Genomic DNA, 26,608 nt, shown 5'->3' on the forward strand with positions numbered 1-26,608 from the left:
TGAAATAACCTCTCGCTTTTATCGATTTTACGTCCGTTTGAGTCAGGCTCAAAATATTACCCCTCGACAGTCGTGGTTGTTTTGTTTTGCCTCAAATAGGTTTAATTAATTTCAAAGCATCCCTTCCGCAAACAAGAAATATTCTGCGCTGCATCTGAATGCTTGAACCCTTGCTGGGTTAAACGAAACCCGAGCACCATTCAAATCTATATTCTAGCAGTGTGAATGCGTTATCAGTCTAAATTGTGCCTTGTTTCTTCAGTTCCGCTCAAATTGAATATGAATAGATTTCTCTGAGCCGGTACATGTTGCGTCAACCCGGCAGTCATGTCTGTTTTTTGATCTGCCTGTCTGATTGTTCGTTTACAGTGACAATCTCTCTTTGCTTTCTTTCTCCTACCTTATTCCATTTGCCGCTTCTTAACTACCTGTGAAAGATCTCTAATCAGACAGCTCCCTCCCCTCAACCCACAAGCTCTCTTGGTGACACTGTCAGGCCTTTGATGTCTGAAAACAGCAACAGCTGCTCCCACAAATCCCTTCGTCCCTCTGAGCTTGTCAGCCGTTGGCCCATGGGAAACGTAGTTCTCTTTCCATTGTACATATATATGTTCTTTTCAAACCGCTTCGGTCCTTCGCATGAAGCTCTTTGATTTATTTGGTTGGAAAAAAGTCCATATCTGTCAGGAACGCAGGAGAGATTCGAGACGTGAGGGAGTTATGGGAACAGGGGAGGGTGGCCGCAGAAACAGGCATAGAGATTGAGAGAGGGAGCAAATGGGGAATTGGAGAAGGAGATGAAGAGAAATGAAGTGAGACAGTCAGAGCCGTGAATGAAAGAAGGTGTGCAGCTGGGGAGAAGAGAAAGTGAATACTGTATTTGTCACACTGCAGCAGGGGGAGAGAGGAGAGGAGAAAGGGAGAGAATCTGTCAGTCTTTATACGGCTCTCTCCATTTAATGTGCTTGTCCTGTTATGACCTGTGTTCATATGTGCTGTATTGATCATATCTTATTGTCTTTCTCCCTGAAACTATTCCTCAGGGACCTCCATTATCCAGGTGACGGCTTCAGATGCAGACGATCCCACATATGGGAACAGCGCACGGTTGGTGTACACTCTAGTTCAGGGGCAGTCACACTTCTCAATGGACCCTCAGACAGGTGGGTTTTTCCCCCCAGGAACTGATTTTTGTTCTATCATGACCTTTAACAAAGTCTTGATTTTGTTTTTGGGGTGTACTAGAAAATGCTTTCATGACTGATTGTTCAAAAAACACATTATTTTTAATTATTACAGCACCTAAGGGGCGGTGAACAGCTTTACAAAAGCGAGAGCTTACAAAAGCTACAGTTAACACTATATCAACCCTAATGTTGGCTAGCAGGCGAGCAGAGGCAAAGCTTTGCCCTTTGTTTACATCGTAGCAACTACATAAAACTTATAATTGGAACTGTTAATAGAAAGCGCAACTACAAATAATAAGACATACTTACCAGTTTGTCCCTACAAAGAGATCCCAACATCAGATTGTCCCTACAAAGTGCAAACTGCTCCATTTCAGGAGAAGCTTTTGTGCGTAGCCTGCATTACTCTCTTAGGTTCTGGAAGCTGTTCTCCGTAAAATGGGCAGCACACAGATACAGTAAATGTTGGGGTTATAATGTTCAGGAACAGTGTTTAAAACAAATTTTAACCACTGTTAAGTTCATCAGCCTTAGGAAGGTCAAACAAATGAGTTTTGGTAACGGGGTGAAAAAAAAAACAGTGTCTCTTTGACACAGCAACAACACTGTCTTCTCTAATGCAGCTCTACCAGGCCTCGTCCCCCTTTTTTGCATATTCCGTGGGCGGGGATTATTTAAATGAGTAACATTGTGACTTCACAAAACCCGAAACAATCGCGTTGTAGTCCAAACTAGTCATTCACTGTAGTTCTTGGAAAGTGAATTCTGTTAATTAAAATATCTCCCTTTGGAGTGGACTTTGAGCGTTGTAACCTTGCAGATCTATTTTATGCTCAAACAGTAACATTACACACTACTAAAGTTGAAAGAGCGAAAAATAAGTGAAAAAGCATAATAGGACACCTTTAAAACTTTTGTTTGTCTTTGTAACACAAATTAAGATATTTTTTTAATGAAACCTGTGAGATTTATGCCTCTAAATTGAAAGTTCATTCCCCCTAACCTTTCAAGCTTCAAAAAGTTCATTAAAGCATAATACATATGAATCGAGCAGTTAAAGGGATAGTTCACTTTGAAATTAAATTGTGGTATGTTTTAGCTTCAAGGGCATCCAAGATGTAGGTGTCTTTGTTTCCGCAGTAGTTTCAATTTTGATATTTTTAGGTCAAACCGTTCTTGTCTGTCAGTCATATAATGCAGGTCTATGGTCACCACCTCAAAGAGCATGCACAGAGAAGTCCAAATTAAACAATTCCCCGTCGTAAGTACACATTGATGGCCTAAGACACGAAATGAGCAGTTTGTGTGAGAAAACGAACAGTATTTATATCGTTTTTACCTCTTGTACACTTTCCGGCGCTTGCGCAGACTAAGCCAGAACGCGCGAACACGTCACACACCAGGAAGCGCGCGCGCCCTCAGATCACTTGGACGTGGTTGTGTAGAAGTAAAAACTATATAAATACAGTTCGTTTTCTCACACAAACCGCTTGTTTCGTGTCTTAGGCCATCAATGTGTACTTACGATGGGGAATTGTTTAATTTGGACTTCTCTGTGCATGCTCTTTGAGGTGGTGACCATAGACCTGCATTATATGACTGACAGACAAGAACGGTTTGACCTAAAAATATCAAAATTGAAACTACTGCGGAAACAAAGACACCTACATCTTGGATGCCCTTGAGGTAAGCTAAAACATACCAAAATTTAATTTCAAAGTGAACTATCCCTTTAAACTCAAGTCTTTTGAAAAGACACGATTGCTTTATATGTTGTACAGATTTAATTTAGGCATTTATTCACATATAAACATTGATAAATGGACACAGAGCACATCAAATATGTAATTTATGGCGTGAATTCCTATTAAACTATGAAAATCCATAAAATAGACAAAAGTGTCATCGAAAAACATGCTTGACATGAAATTTGTGAAGATCAATTATCATCTGTAAAAATCCATTTTCACAATTGAGCATCATTTTGATTACAAGCAGTAAATTATGCACAAAGTGATTATATTATTTTACTCTGTATTTAGCAATGCATAAAATTCTAGCTATGAAATTAGCCTTAGCAAGACAAAGGAGTTGGACATTGTTTTCCAGAAATGTTTAAAATGTTGTTGCCTGCCGAAAGAGTCAACATCACTCGTCAACCAGTTTCCCTGTCATAGTATTGCTTGTGACCAGAAAGGTCATGCTGTCCACCTGCGATGCCAACATCAAACCAGCACTAACAACCATAAACCAGGTATGTTTTCAGAAGGGTATAGCGCAGGTTTTCGAAACGTGCTGGTGTTCATGCTGCCAGTATGAGTATAAGTCTGGCTTGCATCTTTTTCTGATCTTGTTTTTCCCATCATTTCCCATCTTCTCTCTACTGTATAATAAAAGTGGGAAAAATAAAGGTCTCTGACTGCAGAGTATGCAATAACAACAACAACAACACAATAACAGTAGATACCACTAACATGAGGAGATCTAAAAAATTGATATGAGAAACTGTTTGAAGAACTGCTTCAAGTGTTTGTCTAATCGGTTGTCCATAGAGAACAAGTTCTTAATCATATTCTCACCGCCCTTCATCCTTGAGGGACAAGTGAAGTCACTAAGCCTCAAGTTAAGTCACTAAAATCAGTGAAAAATACAATAAAATGCTTTTGTAGACTAAAGAGTCTTCAGTTTCATGTTATACTCTCTTTAGGCTGGTCTCAGTCCCTGATCAGCCATCAGCACCACGCTCTCTACCTTCAAAGCCCTGATCAGTTCCCCCTCTCTCTGTCATCCCTTCATCTCTCTGGTTCTTTCCTCCTTCCTCTATTCCTGGTTCTTTCCTCCTTCTCTTCAATGCTCGTTAATCCAGATTGACTTGGCAGAAATGTATTCATACCAGCTGAGCTGCTGCACTTCTAACAAATGCTGCAAACACTAACTCAAATCACACTTCTGAGGGTTGTGGAAAAAAGAGAAATGCTTCAAAGTGGGACGTCACCACAGGTTTGTGAATAGTTAAATTCTGTCATCATTTACTCACCTTCATGTCATTCCAAACCTGTATGCTGTTATATTTTCAGTGGAATACAAAGTAAAATGTTTTTAAGAATCTTTGCGTAACTCTTGCCATACAATGACAATTCAGTTACCAAGCAGGACAAAATGGACATAAATCACCATAAAAGCATCATAAAAAGTAGTCCATATGACTCACTCGTGCGTCATATTCCAAATCTTCTGAAGTCATATGATAGTTTTGCAAGTCATTATTCACTGATGCCACCAAAGCTCACATCTAGCCTGCATCTCCAGATTAAATGATTCTGACATTTTTAATTGATGATAAATTGTCCCTTTGGCTTATATACAGCATTTAGTGAGTAATTTTAAATTGGCTTTCTTTTTTGGGAACAAATTATGTTTTTCGCTTGATTGGCTGAGGAAACATTCGTGCAATCTGTCGACTTAAATGTCAGTCTGTTTCTCATGTAAAGATATTGTATGACATCATGCCAAATGGGATACTTTTATGGCTTTTTTTGTGTGTTGCTTACTGCCATTATATACACAAACCATTCAAAAGTTTGAGGTCATTGAGATATTTTTTTCTTTAAAGTAATTAATATTGTAATACAGCAAGGACGCATTAAATTGATCACAAGTGACAGTACAGACAAGTAAAGGCTGTTCTTTTGAACTTTCTATTCACAGTTTCCACAAAATTATTTGCACGGCTGCTTTTTAAACTTGTATAATTATCAATTTTAATAAGCGACAAATCAGCATATTTTCTGAAGGATCATGTGAAACTGAAGTAATATTTCACAACATTGCTTTTTTACTGTATTTTAAATGCAGTCTTGGTGAGCATAAGAGACTTTCAATAACAAAATCGTACCGCCCCCAAAGTTTTAAATGGTAGTGTAGGTGCATAAAGAGTCTCTTAAAAATATCACCGGTGTTCTACAGAATGAAATGACAGCATGCGGGTTCGCAATGGCATGAAGGTGAGTAAATGATGACAGAATTTCTGTGTGAACTTTTCTTTTAAATGGCAAGCTTACTGGCCTCTGCACTCAGCCTCTGTACCTGTCAAAGGGTCTGGTTTGTGACCCAGAGGCTGGTGAGAGGCTTTTATTCAGGGTTACAGGGGGACTGTAGTCATTTGAAAAATCACTCCTGCTTCTTTGTGCTGTAGAGTGGAATTGGCTGAAGTGAAGTGAGCACAGGGTGATTCTACACGCAGTGGGGACTGTGTGGCCTATCTCTATGTGTGAGCGTAAGGGTTGAGAATAGAATGATGGGTATTTGTGTGTATGACAGGCTAGAAAAAATGAGGCGAGAGAAGGTGCGAGAGAGTGAAAGATAAATTTTACTGCACGCACGGATCCATTGTGCGAATGTTTGTGTAGCAGTCGGTGTATTGTGTCTCTGTCTATGTGGATAATGGACTTCCTTCGTGTTTTGATTCCATTTGGCCGTCTAATGAAACCTAATTAATTTTGTTGACATTTGTGGACCCCACACTGATATGAATGAGAGGGCTTTTTCTCCTGTAGTTTTGTGAATGCTAATCAAGGATATTAACCTAATTCTGTCGTGAATGCATTGCATGGCATTCTTTTTTACTCATTAGCTGGAATTAGCATTCTGAGCCGTAGCAATCTGATAGTATCCTCCTATATGCAGTATAGTGTGTATCCATACAGTAGTTAAACTTCCTTGTGATATTTTAATAAACCTCCATTGTAAACTGTTGTCCGATGGTAGGAATCTCACACGGGTGACCTTGTCCACTGGGACGTGTTTCTACAAGCTTACGGTCTGAGAACACATGGAAGTTATTTGATTCAAGGAGATGATTGAATTTGTGATGTGCTTCTCTCTTTGTCTCTTTTTCTCCCTCAGGCATCCTGCGTACTGCAGTTCCTGATCTGGATCGAGAAGCACAGGATCTGTATCTGGTGGTCCTGCAAGCTAAAGACATGGGCGGACATCTTGGTGGCCTGTCAGGAACGACTACAATTACTGTACGATTGACGGACGTCAACGACAACCCTCCGCGTTTCGTACAAAGTGAGTAACTTTCCTTATCTTACATCAAGTCTACATCTATGTCCCTTACAGAAGTTTACCATGGTACCAATAGTGTCTGTCAAATTACCATAGTGGCTACAATAAAAGACACTCTTTGAAGTATATCCCATGTAGAACCATTTGTATTCCTAAAACCCACATGAGAATTAGCTTTTTTTCCTCCATGCGTTCCCACAGGAATTTTCAGGGAGTTTAAAGTAAATTAAACCTTTTTTACACACAATCATACACAGATTTTGAAGTGATGTGCTTTAACAGCCAGAGTTAATAATGTTGCTATATAAGGACTAAAATGGTTGTCTGATTCATCATGCATATGAACTTATTCTTGAGGTAGTTGTGCTACTTTCACTACCATTCAAAAGTTTGGGGTCAATCAATTTGTTTTCGTTAAGTTATTTAAAAGAAATGATACTTTTATTCTGCAAGGACACATTAAATTGAAAAGTGACATTAAAGACGTTTACTTTGTAAAAAAAACAAAAACACGGATTTCAAGAATCCTGAAGAAAAAAAATACCCCCCCCCCAAAAAAAAGCATAAAGCAGCACAACCGTTTTCAACATTGATAATAACAGTAAATGTTATAATGCATATAATATGCATATTAGAATGATTTCTGAATGATCATGTGACACTGAAGACTGGAGTAATGATGCTGAAAATTCAGCTTTGCCTCACAGGAATAAAGTACATTTTAAAATATTAAATTAGAAAACAGTTATTTTCATATTGTAACAGAATTTTACAATATTACTGTTTTTACTGTATTTTTAATGAAAGTCTCCTCAAGTGATGTTCGCCACAGACATTGTTTTATTCATAAATCAAAAACTGCCATTCTAAAAACACAATTGAATTTCCAGAGGAAACAAATGGCAAATTATAACATACTTTCTGATAACTCTTAATAATCAAGATGGTCTTACACCATAGATTTTCTGTATTAAACTTCTATAGTTTTTTTTTTTCTATTACAGTTTCATATAGTTTTATGGATTGGTTTTCAGAGTTAGGTTTTGGTCATATGTTTTTGTGTGAATTCTTACAATTTCACCAATTCCTACAGCTTCTAATAAAACAGGATTGGCAAGTTAACATTATAGGTTGGCCTTAAACTTAACGCCCTATAAAGCTTGGCATTAGCCACCATTGTCATCAAAAACAGAAGTTGACATACTCTTTCAAGCACATTGCATCTTAAGATTTAACAGTACTTTGGGAATTTTGTCGATACTATTGTTGATGGTAAATTTAAATACATCATAGTATGGTTTAGATGTTAATGCATGTGTTCCAAACATGTTGAGCTGTGGTGCTCATGTAGTTTAAATCATATCGCTGCCCCATTTTCTCATCTCCTTCCTGTTGTTTCCATCAATAAGAGTGGCAAAATCCCAAAACATTGGATTTGTGTAATTTGGTTTTCCTAAATGGTCTTGAGAATTGATTGTGTGTACAACCTGGTTTCTATGACCGGGAGACAGGAGATCTAGAGTTACAGGTTGGTTATAGACAGAGCCTTATCTAGTGCACATCGCCAGCTGTTTAACTGTGCCTGCATAAGGGCCGTAACACTATCAAACGCAGCCACCCCCCCAGTTCTGCTCAATTACATACCAGCCCTTTATTAGTATGGTCATAGAAGGGTCCTTCTCTCCCGACGTCAGCTCTGCCCTTCTCTTTCTCATGTTTTTTTACCGGGGTGAGCCAGGGTGAGATTATCTGAAGACTGAAGAGAGAGAGAGCGTGTGGGGAAAATATATCAAAGTATCACCCAGGTAGACGTTCAGGTTCATTGGGCAAGGTTGGGTAAATCTCTTCGTACTTGGAAGCCGATTTAGAAATCTCTCCGGGAATTCACTTCAGATAAAAGCAAACAAATTACAGGCGTTTTGGGAGCTGTTTTGACCATTGCAATTACGTTTGAAAAATGTTGCGGGGAGACCGATGCATTCCTCGGTATAATAGATGCAGACTCAGGTGCAGGGGGATTTGAGCTGGTTTCTATAGTTTTAACAGCCTTGAATCGTGTTGGGCAGCCGAGAGGAGCAGAGGAGTGCACTGTGCCCGTGATGGATGGCTGGATAGATTGTTTGACGGATGATTACATAGGTACGCCTGTTAAGATCAGTGTCTTTTTTTATGAGGCGACGAGATAAGAAGCAACGATACAGAGAAGGTTTCATCATAAATATTACTAATTTATTTCCCCTGAGTCTTTGCTGGTTACAGAACAAAAGAGAAGGAGAGGGGAAAAGAAGACTGAGGGAAGACGAAAAAAGATAGCAAAAGAAGAGAGGTTAAGAGAGTTCTTAAAGAGAGTTTAAGAATAGAGAACCTAAATGATAATCACCGTAATTTGTCCACGGACAGAGTGAGAATGCAAAAACAACAAAAAAAGGGCTGACAGGGAGACGGAGATGGGAAGGAGAGGAGATGTGATGGTGATGGTGACACAAGAAAAGGACAGCTTAACTCTGCTCCGAGAATGGAATCAATTTTATTTATGGGAGTGTGTGTCTGCCTGTATGTGTGTGTCTGTGCGCCCACTCACACCTTTAAATCATCTATTACGTATCCTGTCTACACTGGAAGCGTCAAAGCTGCACACCAGCAATGTTGAAAATACTAGCTGTGAGCTAAACTTAAAGCTGCAGTCCGTAGTTTTTCCTCTTTGTCGCAATGTCCGTTCGAAATCTGCAATTGCAGTTATTCACAGAATTATCCATTTCACGTCAAATCGTGCAAATTATACTTTGTTATCAAATTGTTAATGTTAACACCATCAGCATTGCGTGACTACATTTAATTCCCTTCCATATTTATCCTTGTTTTCGCATGGGCCCGGTTGCAGTCTCTTTTTTTCTGTAGCCACAAGTCCAAAGTCTTTTGCATTTTACAACGGGTGAATCTCCAGTTGTCACTGGTGATTGTCGTTTGAACCTTTTTGGATCCGCCATCAAATTGATCAGTTTAATTATATCAAGTGCTGTGAGAAAAGGCTATAAATCTCCACCTCCAACATCCTCACACGCAATATAGCCTACTAGCCGAGACACCTTCTGTATGTGTACAGATGTGACGTAATGACGCAAAGACATGCTCGAATTTCCTGCGGAAATCCACCAATACCACTGGAATTATTACAAGCTTACCGTTTTGAATCGAGCTAAGGCAAGCAGATAGTTTTGAACACTGGCTGGTTATGTACTTAAAAGTTAAAAGTTACGGACTGCAGCTTTAAGCAACAGTGAAGTTATTAAAAATATATATATTTAGCAAGGATGGTGCGAGAACCCTATTGGAATTGTTCCGTTTATTATTTTGTGTTTGGCTTAAAAGAAGGATAATATTTTAATTCATATTTTCAAATATTTATACATATACATACATATGTATATATATTTAATTTAAATAATTTCATTTGTATTTTCCTTTTTAAATGAAATAAGTTCAATTCATTAAAAAAGTTTATTTAATTATAATATTAATAATTTCAAATGTATTTAATGTCATCTTTTTTACTTAAACTTAAGACATACAGTTTATTCTGATTAATCTTTTGGATGCACTGGCTCTAGAATTGGCACAATTGTCCAAATATAGGGTGCAGCTATCAAAGGAACCAGGACTGATTTAATTGGGCATTCAAGTGAAACAAACTGATGTTGAACTAATTGTGCTTTTTCGTGTTTTTTTTTTTTTTTTGTGATATACAGTCATGCTCAAAAGTATACATACACCCTGCAGAATCTGCTAAATGTTAATTATTTTAACAAAATAAGATCATATAAAATGCTTGTTATTTTTTATTAAGTTCTGTGCTGAATAAGATATTGTACATAAAAGATGTTTACATATAGTCCACAAGACAAAAATAAATAAATAAAATAGCTGGATTTATAAAAATGATCCTGTTCAAAAGTTTGTACCCTTGATTCTTAATACTCTGTGTTGTTACCTGGATGATCCACAAGGTTTTTGTTTTTGTTTTGTGATGGTTGTTCCTGAGTCCTGTGTTTGTCCTGAGCAGTTAAACTGCTCAATGTTCTTCAGAAAAATCCTTAAGGTCCAGCACATTCTTTAGTTTTCCAGCATCTTTTGCACATTTGAACCCTTTCCAGCAGTGACTGACTTTTGAACAGGATGAAGATTTCCAAATGTTTTTTATTTTGTTTAAATATAAAAAAATTAATTTAGTACTGCCCTTTGGAAGCAACAGAAGATACTTACATGTTTCCCAAAAGACAAATTAAGTACAATTTACCTTGATCTTCAAATTAAAATTTTTGTTACCTCCCGGCTCTTAATGATTGGCGTTCCCTGTGGAGCTTCAGTGAATTTTTGCAATAAATTTTTGTAATAGTTGTGTTTGAGTCCCTCAGTTGTCCTCAGTGTGAAAAGATGAATCTCAAAATCATACAGTCACTGCTGGAAAAGGTTCAAGTGTGCAAAAGATGCTGGAAAACTGAAGAATTTGCAGGACCTGAAGGATTCTTCTTAAGAACATTGTGCAGTTTAACTGCTCAGGACAAACAAGGGACTCAAGAACAACCATCACAAAAAAAAAACCAAAAAAAAAAAACCGTTGTGGATCAAACAGTATTAAGAATAAGGGTATGTAAACTTTTAAACAGGGTCATTTTTATAAATTCATCTTTTTTGTTTGTTTTGTCTTGTGGTCTATTATAAACAACTTTTATGTAAAATATCTTATTCAGGACAGTACTAAATGAAAAATAACATGTTTTGTATGATCCCTCTTATTTTGTGTAAATAATTAACATTTTGCATATTTTGCAAGGTGTATGTAAACTTTTGAGCACGACTGTAAATTTGTAGTCTGTTTACAGATTAAGTTTGTTAATGTATATTGTTTTAATATGAACAGGAAAAACAGGACTGCATAGCTCTGCATTGCGTCAAAAATAGAAACGGCAGTTCTTCAACTTAGCGAATGATACAACTGACGCTGTCATTGATTATAATGGGAGCGATTATGTTTTGTCGCTCGTGTCCAGTGTAGACACTGTGTTATTCCATGTGTCGGTTCTCATGTCTTCCCTCTCTCCCTCCCTCTCTCTCTCTCTCCATCTCTCACACATGCCATTTACACACTCACTGACTGACTCATGAGAGGAGACTCGTGCGTGCCTCTGTGTCGCACGCACATACACATTCATGTCACATACACGCATTCGACAGTTCATCAGTCTGAGGGAGGAAAGAGGACGCCTGGAGATGGAGAAACTCGGAGGTGACAGGTTTTGTCATCAACCCTTAAGGGCTAATTGTCATTCTGCACCCTTTGCTCTTGCTCTTTGGCTTTCTGTGCGTCTCCTTGATATGTGAATTTCTTTTTTCGACCCTCTTCAGCCCTCCTCACCCTTCTGCCCTCAGCTGGCTTTGCATTTAAAGGCTCTTCAGTGGTCAGTGGTGCACACAGACAATAAAACACTGTTCATCAAAACACTTACTGTGTGCTCTCAGCGGATCATAAAGCCCGTTTATTTACACTCTCATCAAAGCATAAAGCCCATTTAGCCTTCTAGATTTGCATTATGGAATCATGCAGTGTCAAGTTCAACAGGCGATTAGGCCTGATGCATATGTTCTCTTGAGTATAATGGCAATAAAACGCCACAGTTTGGATGTAACTAAGATGCACCCGGAAAACTCATCTCAGCCTCCTCTGGAATCCATTTTAAAAGTAAAGGAAGCGTAAAATGTAAATAATTAGTTGCCTGGCGTCTCACCAATGTGTCTGATGTTGTCTGTGGCGAGAGCAAAGAGGTTTAATGCGAGACCAAAAACCCCAAAAGCGCATCCCTAGTGACTTTTCCCAATAAATTCACATGTGTGGGAGTGCTTTAAGCGCTTTCTCTTTCGGTAGTCGGATATGGGCTTTCGGGGTCCTGAACACTCAATTAAAATGAAAGTAGCTTTACAATTAATTGTATTCAGTGGGTCCTCCCTCTGTCAGCAAACCTCTCCGGCTATTTGTATTTGCGGGTTTCTTCCAATCCCATAAGGTTATATTTCTGTGTTTTCACCGTGCATGACGTGAAAGCGTGTCTGAATCCGTAAAGATGCGTCCCTAGGGCGACTTCTCAGAGCGTGAAGGAGGGATGAAGGAAGGAAGGGATGAGAGGAACACTAATAGCCTCATCTTGGCCATACCAGCCCGCTGTAATCACAGAAGTCCGAGTCGTTTTCATCTCACGCTGTGCTCAAAAACACTGCAGAAGATGTGCTTTTTTTTGGTACGCCAGCGAGCTTGCGGCTTCTTATCTGTGACGCGTGGCCTGGTCTTTGTCCATTTCCTCGAGTCATTTTGCTGGAGAGGAGCTCAGCCATGTGTTCTGATCGGATAATTTGTTGACTGATTCGGCTGATTGGGTTTGGTATGAATAAGGCAAGCAGGCAAAGCGCTTCTGACTTAGCGACTGCCTGTGGGGTCTCCTCGGGGGGCAATAGACAGCAGTGGGGCATGAAAACGTCCCTGAAATCGCTCCGTCGTATCACAACGCCCAATTAGAGCAGGGATTGGATGGTCCACGGTTCCACATGAGGCACTGGTAGCACTGTGGCCAATTTTGGTGATGACTCCATCTTTGCGGCTACCCGCTTACACGTTACGTGCAGGTCTGAGTTAAGTGCATTTGAGGTGAAACGAGATCATTTGAGTCATCCGAGATTGACTGCACACTGTTTTATTGTCATTAATGAGAGAAAAATATAGAAGAGTAGCACTGCAAAGCCTTTTTGAGGTTTCAATCACTAGCAATACGACAGATCAAAAAGACTTATCCAGTCTTTTCTCAAGAGACCAAATTATCTCCAAAAGAACCTTTACTTTTTACGTGCGCAACACTAAGCTTTCTACATCATTAGTTCTCAGCTGGTTTTGCTACAGGAATCAAAACCATTATTTTATTCTGTTTTCTGTAGACTAGTCGGAAATCACAATTATTTCATTCTTTTAACAGGCATAGTTTTATCTCTTCATGTAGCCTATATACTGTACATCTGTCTGTACTTTAATGGTGGGTAGAATGGGTAGAAAGGAAGTGTCAACTTAATTTTCCAGATATTAATATATTTGGAAAATGAAATACAGAATTTTTATATATTGTTTTTTATATTTATTTGTATTATTTTTGTTATTATTAAAGCATTTGTATATATTCTATTAGATTTTTTATTCTTATTTTCCATTTAATATTTATTTCTAATCATTTTATATGTAAGTGTAAAGGGTCTTTATAAATTAAAAAAGCGCTGATGGGAGTGGAAAGTTCTGCGCATGATTTACTGACGACGTGCAAATTAAAGAACACAGACACAGCCGGGGTCATTTCCATAATGACCAACGCAATCTACCAGACCAGTGCAAATTAGCTTCGGATTTAAAACATGCTTTTTAGAAGGGTGTTAAAGAATGGCACAAACATCAGTAAAATGACTACAGCAAACCTTAGTAAATCATCTTGCAATAAGGTCAGCCACAGAAATAACCCTGTCCACACCTTTTCAGCGCAATTTTTCACTGTGTGTCTTTAGTAAGTCCTGACAGTAGTTTTTTCAAAAGATTTTTAAAAAGTTGCATTGGCGCAAGCTGTTAGTAAATCTGGCCATAAAACTTTAACAAAGTTATTTTCATTATAACATCAACAAAAGGATATGAGAAGCATTTTTAAAATGCTGAAAAGCCTATTCATTTTTCTGTCTTAATTGTGCATGTTTATTCAGTGATTTGCATTTTAGCATTGCTCTTTTGATAAGAAAAATCCACCACTGTAGATATTCCAGCAACAGAAGAAGTTCTTGAATCTGACACAAGAGTGACAATATGCTGTTATTTCCTAACTTCCGAGCTGGTGTACAGTGACATGAGCTGTAGGGAAACTTTTTAGTGTTGGTCCATTGTGTGAGTTTTTGAGGAATAACCTCAGAGCCAAACGTCAGCGATGGAATCAATCAGGAGGTTGGCCGTTGTTCTATCGGCAACAGTGAGAGTGGAGTGTGGGAAAAATGGTCAACGATTTCGCTTTTCTTGTCATCTACCCTGGCAGTGTGCCTTCACGCAGAATAATAGGAGTTAGAGCCATTCTTCTTGCATGGAGGCAGAGAACGAGCGATGTGGAGTGGTCGGTGGGGGTAGGTACGAGGGAAGTGATTTCCATGCTAATGGGAATGTTCCCGGCAGGGCTTTCTGTCTGCGCCTATGTCTCTATGATGAATGCAGCCGTCGGACTGCCAGCGCGACGGGGGTCTCGCACCAAACCACGAACTCGCAACTTCCTCTCTCTCGCATCAATGCTGAAAAGAAAGTGAAGTGGGCGCTTGCTAGAACTAAAAGAGAGTGTGGACTCTGAGCTCTGGCTGCATAAACTAGTCAATTCCTGGCTTAGTACTTTGAAATTTCTCTTCTTCTGGACACTGGCCCATGCATTGATGTCTTTTATTATTCACGCCATATGATGGTGAGTAATTGGAGAAACAATGCTATGGGCAAGGTCTTTTAGATTACAGACACGCACGTTGAATCACAGGACCGATTTAGTTATACAGCAGTGTGCCAGGGCTCTTTGAGGGCATTGTTCATAGAGGTCAGTACGGTGATCTAATTCCAGCGGTTAGTACTGAAATATTGCAGCATGGAGTGAGTTTTAGTTTAACCTGGGTATTTTAAATGATGCCTTGACCACGTCAGATGACCTGAGGTGTCCTGGGAGAGCCAGACGCAGCCTGACAATATACACCAGGAGGCCTGGACACAATTGTCGCGGTTATTAAAGTGGAATTACGGAGGGAGGGATTTGATATTAAAGTTATTTTGAGCTGAGGGTGTGGATGTGTTTTGATTACCCCACAGCCCCAGTGGTCTTTCTGAGAGAAATAGAGTGAGAGTCCTCTGGAGGTATTAACACCCCGAAGCAACCACACAGCACTGATTTAACCACCTGTATTTCTCCTCAGAAACAGTGCAGCCCTGACATAAACACAATCTCTGTCCCTTCTCCTTCTCATCTACTTTCCCCCCATTCTCCTTCTCAGGCAATATCGGCCACCATTCCCAGTCTGTTTTCTCTTTTCCATCACTTTTCTCTTCTCCCAAGAAACTTGTTGGCCACGTATATACCACAAAAATATATAATATGTACCCTATCTATCTATCTATCTATCTATCTATCTATCTATCTATCTATCTATCTATCTATCTATCTATCTATCTATCTATCTATCTATCTATCTATCTATCTATCTATCTATCTATCTATCTATCTATCTATCTATCTATCTATCTATCTATCTATCGTATCTATCTATCTATCTATCGTATCTATCTATCTATCTATCTATCTGTCCGTCCGTCCGTCCGTCCGTCTGTCTGTCGATTGATCAATCGTAAAATGGTAAAATAACGCTATAATGTAAAATAACTGTTTTCTATTTTAATATATTTTAAAATGTCATTTATTCCTGTGACGGTAAAGCTGACTTCAGTCATTACTCAAGCCTTCAGTATCACATGATCCTTCAGAAATCATTATAATATGATTTACTGCTCAAGAAACAATTCTTATTATTATCTATGTTGAAAACAATTATGCTGCTTAATTATTTTCTAGGAACCGTGATATATTTTTTGGGGATTCTATGAATAGAAAGTTCAAAAGAACATTTGAAATATAAATCTTTTGTTACATTATAAATGACTTTACTGTAATTTTTGATGTGTCAGGTTTGATGATTTTTAATGTGTCCTTGTCCTTTTTTTATCGTACTGTCCCCGAAGTTTTTAAGTGTAATATAAACAAATGTAAATATAAAAATGTAATATTAAAATGTCCAGAGCATATCATCACCTGGCAGTTAATAGTAAACCAGCATCTACCGAGCCACCGTTTTTTTGTTTTTGCACTGAAAAAAAAAAAAAAAAGTATAATCAACTTGGATGTTTAAGTCATTTCAACTTAAATTATATTAAACAAAGAAAAGTTTTGAAAGTTGAAAACTTGTATAACTTTTTTTTTTTTTTAATTGCTTAACTTATTTTAAAGCATTGTAAAAACATATATTGTCATAACTTATTGATGATATAATTTTTACAGTGTGCTGGGTAAAATACATGTTTTTAAGCAGTCTGCTCTCTCTGACAACCATAGTTATCTACACTATAGCGTGTAGATTAGCCTATGTAAACTAAACTGGGTTTCAGGGATATAGCAGGCAAAGTTTAGACCGAGCATGAAAGCTTCTCTCTTACCCTGTGATTGTGAGCCATCCAGTGTTAATTACGGTGATCTAGACAAGTCTGGCCCAGTCTGGTGCATGCTGTGTAAATGGAGGTTTCAAGCCAAGTCATCCTTATTTAGCGCAGATTAAACTCCACGGCAGAATGGCAGAAAATAGTGATTTAAATAATATTGGAGGAGTTCGATAATAGAAATAATTCCAATAATTGTCTTCTCTAATTAAGCTCCACATCATTGAAGAGTGTAATTAAAATAGTAGTAGTTCATATTAGCCTCCTTTTAATCCTTTTTCATTTTCTTTGCCTGCTTATTTTTGCTCTATTTATTAATATTTCATCTAAAGTTCAGCGCTTTCTGCTTCAATTGACGGCTTAATCATTGCCCACAGACATGTCTCCCGCCCCCCTCCATACCTCAACTTTCTCCATCCCTCAGTCTCATGCACAACATCACATACTCATGGAAGACAGATGCACATCCACGCACAAGCGCTTGGCCTCACATCATCTCTCTTGCGTCCGTTTTCACCTTTTCTCTTTCTTTAGCTCACCTCCTCTGACTTCTCTTTCCCTCCCGTTAGATTTTGCACCCCAGTGTTCTCAGTCCTTTCATTCTGAGGAACAGTATACAGTAACCGTCCATCTCCCACGCATCTCTCTCTTTGAGTCCTCGCTCACCGCCACACCAATTTCTTAATCTCTGCCTCTCGTTCTCACTTTCAGTGTTCCTCCAGTTAGTCTTTTGATGTATTCATATACAGTTAGCTAACTCCCCCTGTGCCGAATCCTTGCTGTGCTGAATCTGTCCTTTTGGCACGAGTGAGCAGTGTTAACCCTCTCGCAATCCCATGCTGTGCTCTCATTCACGGGAGGTGAGCTAAATCATAATCTGCATAATCATATAATCTCAGTGGGTCTTTACTGATTGCTTTGCTCTTTTGATGAGCAGTGCCTTATATCCATCATGCTATTTATTACACATATACACATTCATTAGAATACATGGCTACTTTTGAATGGCCTATTTTTAATTTTTTTTCCACAGTTTATAGATCCCTTTATATGTGCATAGAGCCTCTGTTTTTGCACTTTGCACAATAAAAGCTGTTCCAAAAAACAAACCTGTTGGAGTCCACGCTTATTTATCACTAGTGGTTGACCAATATATATCGTCATGGCTAATAAATTGGTTTATATTTGTCTTTTTTTTAATTGGACTTTTGAGTTAGGGTGATTAGTGTCGGAAACACTTTTAATTGGACGTTTATAGTATATCTATAAGTAAAACTTTCTCAAATGTATTAATTTTTATCAGGTTATTTTAGTAAATATTATGAATGCTAAATATTCTATTAATATTTATTTTTATCAATTGGTTGATATTGGGCTTTTTTATTTGGACTGATTATGGTCGATTAGTTTAGGAAACTTATATTTTGATAGATCGATATTTTTGACATGTTTTCAATTTTACATTTTCAAATGAATTATCTAACTTATTTTTGCATTATGTATAAATATTTTTGTTAAATATAAATAAAAAACATGAAGTTTTGCGCTTATATTGTGCATGTGTTATGTACTATATTTAAATTAAATTGTGTGATATATTTCTGCTTTATATCGGCCTAGAAAAAACTGTTCACCACTTCTCATGGTCCCTCGTTGTTACCCTATGGGAGGATCCAGATGGTGTAACTATGACATCTACCAGTAGAGTTGATCTGCAGAACGGTAAAGGGACAGGGAAACTGATGCTGAGGAGGGATGCTTTGGGACAATTCTCTCCACATCCTTTATTTTACACCCTGCCTCCATAAGTGCCACAGTGATGGACGTCTTAAAAGGATGCAGATTTTATTCAATCTAATTTTCAACCAGCACTTGAGCTTTAGCCAGCTAGACACTTTTTTAATGACTCTTCCATCTCAGAGGTCTCATTTCTACGGCAACATAAAGCCTCATCCATAGATAAGACCTCTTATTTTCTCTTTTCCTTCTCTCACTCTCTCTTAACTTTACTTTCTTTTTGTCTCCCGCCTGTTCTCACTTCTAGCATTTCCTTTGCATTTCTATTCAGCTCTGTAATCGCTACATCTTTGAATCAAGCTGTTTTCCCCTCATTTACAAACAACAACAGCCCTCTGTATCTATTCATCCATCGAAAACTCTTTGTACCATTTAAATAGGTTTCTTTTCAAAATCCATTTTTTTCCTTGTCCACATGTAGTCTTGCCCACACTGAGTCTCACACATCTCGCTCAGTGGACCTGAGGTAATTGTCCATGTTATTTACTGAGCTGAACCTGCATTAATCCACAGACCTGCTAATTAACTCCATCTGCCTATCATTGAAAAGCTCTAAATACTCTCCTCTTAATCTCCCATTGGGCGCTGACTCATACCAGCCAATCCCTTCTCTGTCCCTGGGAAGCCCAGCCCCATTAGAGTGGCTTTTAATGAATTAAAAGAATAAAACTAGTAGGCTCTCTCATTGCAGAGGTGAGGCCGAGAGTAAAGGTGGTGCTTTTGAAGTGAGATCGAGCAGGCGCTGCGGTGGCATTTCGCGTGTCCCTTCTGAACACAATTACAGTGACACAGTGGGGAGTGCTATCTCGAAGTCACAGAACATTGATCTCGTCCCTTCATGGTGTTTGATTGGCCGACTAAAGCTGCTTCGGAAAAAGATGAGCATCCGTTTGCTTCCCTGCTCTTCTTCTGTCCTGATTTGTGATTTCCGAGGTGACAGGTAGCTGTCATTGTGTGTTTGCTTGTTTGAAGTGAGTTTGGCATGGAAAAAGACAAACTATTTTGTTTCATAACCTTTTTGGCAAAAGGAAACTCTACAGCTTTTTTATCTATTTTCTCTAGACATGTTTAGCACCGATTTAAAATCACCTTTCTACTACATAGACAGACAAATTTATTAAAAGCCCATCTCGCCAGAGATTTATGCTGCACGATTATTGTATCTATGATAACATTTCTGTCTAAATGTACATGGCAAAAATCAACCTTTTACATTTCAGTCCAATCGAGTCGCACTGAAAGATTATTCTGTGACAACTTTTTTTTTTTTACATGCATCTAGGAATTTTTTTTTTTTTAAATGATTTTCTATTGTAGTTAAAAATAAAATAAAAAGTAATAAAATGAAATCAAATAAAATATGTCCACCTTAACAGTGCATATACATTTTGAATGAATTTTTACTATTTTGTTTGTGTCTTAGTATTTCCATCCTACATTTTTTAAACAATAAATAAGTTTATTATAAATTTAAGTGGAAACTTATAAAAGTGGCTAATTTTGTATTATATACACCAAAGTTCAAAAGTTTGGGAGCTAGCCAAAAAAAAAAAAAAAAAAAAAACCATCAAAATTAACAGTAAAGTAAATGCTGTTTTTAAACCGTATTCTGTATTCATCAATGAATCCTGAAAAAAATTCCCGTTTCCACAAAAATATTAAGCACACAACTGTTTTAAACATTGATAATGATATGAAATGTTTTTTGAGCACCAAATCAGCCTTTTAGAATGATTTCTGAAGGATTATGTGACAATTCAGCTTTGCCATCATAGTAATATACTATAATATATATATATATATATATATATATATATATATATATATATATATATATATATATATTCATTGTCTTTGCATCTTGTCTTTTACTTGTCTTTTAAGTGCACGACCTTGAGCATTCAATTATGTGTGTTTGACTTCCTGTTGTGCCAAATCCTTCAATCCTAATGCGAACAGCTCTCCTCAATTTTGCCTCAAGTGTGCCGAATCGCAGACGACATCTTCTAAGTGGAAATTCGTGCATTTGCTTGATAGAAGAGACAGAGCGTTTTGAAGTCCGAGCAATGACACGGTAGCCACTCTTTTGACGAATCCTCACACACTTGTTGTATCGTAGACTTTTTCCCCATCAGCCACCTCTCCCTCATCGAAGAACAGCAGGACATCAACTACATGTCAGTCTGTGCTGAAATTCAAAGTCCTTCAAATGCAGAACTGATGCACACTACTGAGGGAGTGATTTGAAAGGCTGGTGTTATATTTCTGTACATTTAGGTGCAGTTGGTTGATATACGGAGATGATTATTAGCTTTGACTTTCATCACAGGCTGTTGTTTTGTTGTTTCACGGATACAAGGTGTCTAATGGAGATGTACTGCGTAATGTCCCGGGTTGTGACGTTTGGAACTAATGTTCACTATATATACAACTCTGATGAAGGCAGATATCATGTTTTAGACCATCACTCTTCTTTATCCTTCCTTCCTTCTTGACTTTTCTCAGTATATAAATGTCACAATAAAATCCTATCACTGTTTAAAACATTCTGTCTTTGTGTTTGAAATGTTGCTTGTTGTCTGCGGCAGTGTGAAATAGTTTTTTTTTTTTTTTTTTTTTTACATTTAGTAAATTTATGTCATGTGATATTCATTATTTTTGTCAGATTTTACATCGTTCTCTTTTCTGACTGCTGTAATAAATCTCAACACTATCATACAGTATATATATTTTTTTCTTTTGCTATTAGATCAAATGGAAATTTTTTATTTGCTGTCGTCTCCCGTTCACCACAATATATGTTTTCCCAACTATGACTTCTGTTTCTGAGAACCCCGGAAAATTAAAAAGGTTGCATAACAGAGTCCACATCACAGCTATAACGCTAACAGCATAGAGGAACGATATAGTTGGAATCACTCTCAGAGCGATTTTCTTCCAGCTGATGAACAATAAAAACATTACAGCCAATCAGAATCCATCCTGCTTTAAAGATCTTGAGCATTTAAAGTGCTAGACGACAAAACTGCAGTGCGTACTTATGATAAACAGAGCGTTATCGTGCGTTGGTGTGGACGCTTATATTGTTATTGTTAGTTATCTTTATAGTTATCGTACTTTGTGTGAATGGCCTTTATTGTGACTAAAATGGCATCTAATTTTAGGTGATGAAATGAACATTTTAGTTGATGACGAAATTCAACCAAATATTCAAACATTTTATTAACTGGAGCTCCAAATAATAATAAAATTAATAAAAAAAAAACATTACAAACTTTTGCATCATTTTGTGCAGATGCAAGTTGTAATTTTACAGTTATTCGGTGTACATATCTAATTAATCTTATTAATTAACCCAGTCGCAAAGCGCTTCAGTTTTCCGGTGTTCATTCACTGTTTAGCTTCAGAAACAATCATATTGTTTTTAGACTTTTCTTCTTCAAAAAACAATGTTAGTGCATTAATATCTTGCATTGTGATTTTTTTTCCTGTCATATTTTTTTTGCTAACAGCATGTTTTAATTAAAATTATTGGTAACACTTTGCGGTAAGGTCGCTATTTGTTATAGTTAAAGCATTAACTAACACAAACTAAGAATGAGCAATACATTTTTTACAGCATTTATTCACCTTTGTTAATCTTAGTTAATACAAATGTTCATGTTCATGTTAGTTCACAGTGCAATGTTAACATACAACTTTTGATCTTAAAAATGCATTAGTAATGGTTGAGATCAACAACTAAGATAAATAAATGCTATAAAAAATGTATTAGCTCAACAATGAACAATTTAAGTGCATCATAAAAGTGGCCAAAAGTTTGGGAGCTAGCCAAAATAGTAATAATATTAAAAATATAAATTTAAATAGATCAGAATTAACAGTAAAGTAAATGCTGATTTTAAAAACATATTCTGTATTCATATAATGAATATAGATTAAACAAATGAAACTGTATTGTAAAGTGTTACCAAATGAATTATCATGCATTTTTGTCATCATTTACGAAAAATCTTCGCTAAAAAACATTTTTGCAAAGTCAATCAATAACCAAAGTCAAAAGGGGAAACTCAAAAGGATAAACTCGTAATTGAAATACAGTGAAATATGAGATGCTTCAGTTTAAAGCTTTTCGTAAATCAAATTGATATGATGTATGAGGATGCTAAATGATTGTCCATGTCTCACTTCTCATCCCGTCTTTTTGTCCAAATCTTTTTCCTATCTCAGGTTCCTGGCTGTTCTCTGTGTCAGAGTTGGCCGTGCCAGGGGCGGAGGTGGGTCGGATCTCAGCAACAGATGCTGACTTGGGAGACAATGCCAAGCTGGAGTACACCATCCTGGACGGAGAGTCAGGGGACACCTTTAACATCACCGGAGCCAACCAAGAGGCCGTGATCATTCTGAACAAGGTGGGAAGAATGTCCACAGGACATATGGGAAAGGGAGAAAACCTTGCTGAAAAGCCCATCTGAAGCCAGTATGAATTTCCAGTTTGTTGCTGATTTGGTGCTGGGTTTTTTTTTTTAGGCAATATCCCAAAATTCACATAGAAAATATGTTGGACACAAACTCGGCTGCTGGCTGTCAGCTAAATATGGCTACAGTAGTGAAGGTTGTCGACCAGCATGGTCTTTCTGTTTGAGGCAGGCTGAACAAGAAAGTCTTGCTGGTTAAGCTAGTTAAGAAGCCTGGTAAGCACTGCAGCACAATAGTGTTGACCTGCATCCAAAACACAGTGTATTCTGGTAACCATCGCTGGTCTTTTCAGCTGGGAAAAGTGTGTGTGTATGTGTATGTGGGCATGGGTTCATAGAAGGTGGGTAGAGGTCAGAAGACGCCTCATAGAGCAGATGATGCTCCGGTGTAGGAGGGGCAGGTTACTCATTCTGCCAGGTGTCGTGAGAAAATCTGCTCCGGTGGAAGAAAAAAACCTCAACAAAAGGCCAAAATGAGAGTCGGTTCTGTATAGGCAATGTGAGTCAATGGTGAATCAGCCCCATTGCAGTCTGTGTTACCTCTCGCATTCGTGCGTGTGCGCGAGACACCGATCAGAGAGAAGAGTGTGATTTACGCTGACATGCCGTGTGGTGCATGCCACACGCGAGAGCCCCATGAGACTGCACTCATTCACTGATAAAGATTCTGAGTGGCACTGTTCGCCTGAGGGCATCTTTGCATCACCTGAAACAGCACATGATACAGTAGTAAATTGAAGGAATAGTTTGCTCAGAAATTAAAATTCTGACATTGTTTACTCAACCTCATGTCATTCCAGACACACATGCTGTATTTTCTCTCTCCATAGAACTCAAAAGTAGAAGTTTTTTTAGAAGCTCTTGTCATACAGTGACAGCTCATAGTCACCAGGGACTGTCAAGCTCCAAACAGGACAACAACAAAAAAAAAAACCCAAACCATAAAAGTATGCATTAAATCATTATATTCCAAACCTATGTTAGGTAAGTCTTATTCCTTGATAATCTTGGTGCCAGGCTCTAAATATCTGCCTGTGTTCTGGCTGAATGTGAGGTTAAACTCTTCTGAGTTGGATTATTTATAAAAAAGCTGTCACTCCTTGTAGATAGATGTTGCTTCCCTCATACAGTACGTGCACAAATAGTCAAAACATGCCATTGCTTATGCAAAAACACTATTTCCATCATCTTAATGCATTTAACATGCGATACATAGCTATACTATGTTACACTTACTATAATGCATTTTAATTTACATAAATTATACATTTGCTTTATTTGTTATTTAAGTAACAACATTTTTGAATCGGAATATAGAAGATTATGAGTTCAATTCTGTCTGTTCTTCACTCTTCTGTTCAGAAGACTTGGAAACAAGTTGTTTGGACTACATATCTTTTTTTTTTTAAGATTCTTTATGTGTTTTTGACTGCAAATATAACTGCACGACATGAACCTAAGTAAAATATGACAGAATCAAACTGTCCCTTTAATGGATCAACAGGCTCATTTTACATACAAAATAATCTCAACTAATCAGGTTTTGCAGTGATATGTTGCCTATTACAGTTAAAATGCTTGAAGCGCCATTTCCAAGCTGCTGGGTGGCCAGGTGATTGTGTGTATGCTCTGTTCAGATCTGGATCTGTGATCAGACACTGGGAAAAGCCAGCACGGTTTTATTGATGCCAATCCAGGTTCCTGGATTCATTTGTGTGTACCTTAGGTTGACTTATGGGGGTTTGCCTCTGTGACAGTCCTGGCAGGTGTGGGGAAGTCAGTGTTAAAAAAAGGCTTTGGCTGCAGGTGAGCCTGGGAGGGATTTTAGGCCAGGGATGTGTTACTGCGATAAGGGAAAACTGGAAAGAGGAAAGCGACAGAAAGGAGCAGTGAGATAAAACGAGTGGCCAGAGAGAGGAGACAGTATATAGAGAGATACAGAGACGTGGAAGTAAGACATACACTAGGGCAGACCGTATTAAAGATAAAAATGTAAAGTTAGAATTTGCAGTGCAGTACCTTCCTCAACTGGAGCCATTCCTTACCGTTTTAAGAACTGCTCGGCCCGACAGTGGAAAAGCGGCTAAGGTTGCTAGGCATAGGTGTTATGTGAAGTCTTGCACATTCAGTTTTTTTTTTGTTGATAGGATGGTTATTTTATTTTAAAGCCGCACATAGAGTAACTAACTGAAAATGTAAAGACTGTGTCTCTTTAAACTAAGTGCAAATGGACCCTTTTCACATTTTCTGTTTTGGGATACAGAATAATATCCACCTTATTTTTCAGGTAAGAACGGGCGTGACCATTTGTAATTTGAATGTGTCTGGCTTCCGGTGTCATTCGCTTCCAGTTATTGTTACAGCTTGTTATGCTGCTTGATATTGCAAACTGGTATTTATTACCATATTATTTTAATGTAGTGTCTTAATTATAAACACACTGGTTTGTAGCGCAGACAGTTTTAAAGTTTACTGCACTCTGTTATTTCCCTATAGCGGCTAATAAATCGGAAATCTCACACATTCACAGAAAACATCTTACTTGCATGTTAAAAAATAAGGTGGATAGCAGACTAAACTTCACAAGGGTTCATGGACCATATAGGCGATAAAGGAGCAAATACTATTTTTGTAAATTTAAAAGTAATGTGTTTCTTTACTAGTTACTTAAAAAAGTAATCTTATTACGTAACTCGCATTACTTGTAATACGTTAGCCCCCCAACCCCCCACCCCCATGATACTAAAATTAAACATTGAGAACTCCAATAAAGGGATAGTTTCCAAAACCTCATGTTCCAACACCTGTATCCATTTCTCTCCAATGCTGAACACAAAAGAAGATATTTTGAAAAGCGATGGGAACCAAACAACATTGGAGCCCACTGACTTCCATTGTATGGACAAAAACACTGATTCATTTACCATCTTTTATGTTCTGCAGAAGAAAGAAAGGGTGAGTATCTTGTGACAGAATTAAAATTTTTGGGTGAAGTATTCCTGTAAATCATGTGAGCTTTGAAAGAACCACCTTGAAGGAATAAAGAGTTCATCTGGGAAAGAAAGATGGAATGCTTCAGTCTTCTAATGCTTAGTGAAGGAGGAAATGAAAAAGGGGAATTATGGGTAAACAAATGAACTCCTCCCATGTCTCTCCTTGAATTTCTACTTCATCCTCCACTGCACTGATGCCCAATCGCCCAATCATATTTTCTAAAATTGCTGCTGTGTTACAGTTCTCTAATATTCCTGTCAAAACCACACAGAGACGGTTCCATTGTCCATTAGGGCTCGGAAATTCTGGCCAGGACTCCTGACTGCGCTGCAAGACGAAATGATGGAGATGAAGAACAAGACAAAGACAGAGAAAGAGAACAATGAGTGAGGATATGCAGGTGGGAGTATCTGAAGACAAAGATTGAAGAGGTTAAAAGGGATTTAGCCGGAGAACCCACGCGCAACTAATAGAAAACATGAAAGATACCACTCTAATAGAATTAGAATAAACAAAGCGTAAAATTAGCACTAAGCTCCCCTTTGGTTTCCGGCCCATTAAACAAAAATAAAAAAACCTGCTGAACATTATTTGTCGTGTTTGTGTTTGTGTTTACAGGACCCCGCTCTAGTTTGGCCACCTGCCTATCTCATTCAGAACAGCCGAACGTCATGCCTGCCTCTTGTTTATTTTGCTCCATATCAGAAAGGCTGAAGTTGAAGATTTCTTTGAGAGAGAGAGATAGTGAAAAGAAAAGAAAAGAAAAGAAAGCAGCACACAGA

The 26,608-nt window shown here is 37.9% G+C and overlaps 1 protein-coding gene across 1 annotated transcript in view; it reads left to right on the forward strand.

The window, feature by feature from the left end:
• The window catches only part of cdh24b (cadherin 24, type 2b), a 132,360-nt gene that overhangs the window by 80,295 nt on the left and 25,457 nt on the right, over nucleotides 1-26,608 (forward strand). The window contains exons 4-6 of the mRNA XM_079877563.1: nucleotides 1,044-1,163; nucleotides 6,093-6,260; nucleotides 22,585-22,766. Of these exons, the coding sequence (XP_079733689.1) occupies nucleotides 1,044-1,163; nucleotides 6,093-6,260; nucleotides 22,585-22,766 (470 nt within the window). The remainder of the gene's footprint in view (nucleotides 1-1,043; nucleotides 1,164-6,092; nucleotides 6,261-22,584; nucleotides 22,767-26,608) is intronic.

This window comes from Squalius cephalus (genome assembly GCF_949319135.1).
Source record: "Squalius cephalus genome assembly, chromosome: 7".
Classification (NCBI taxonomy): Eukaryota; Metazoa; Chordata; class Actinopteri; order Cypriniformes; family Leuciscidae; genus Squalius; species Squalius cephalus.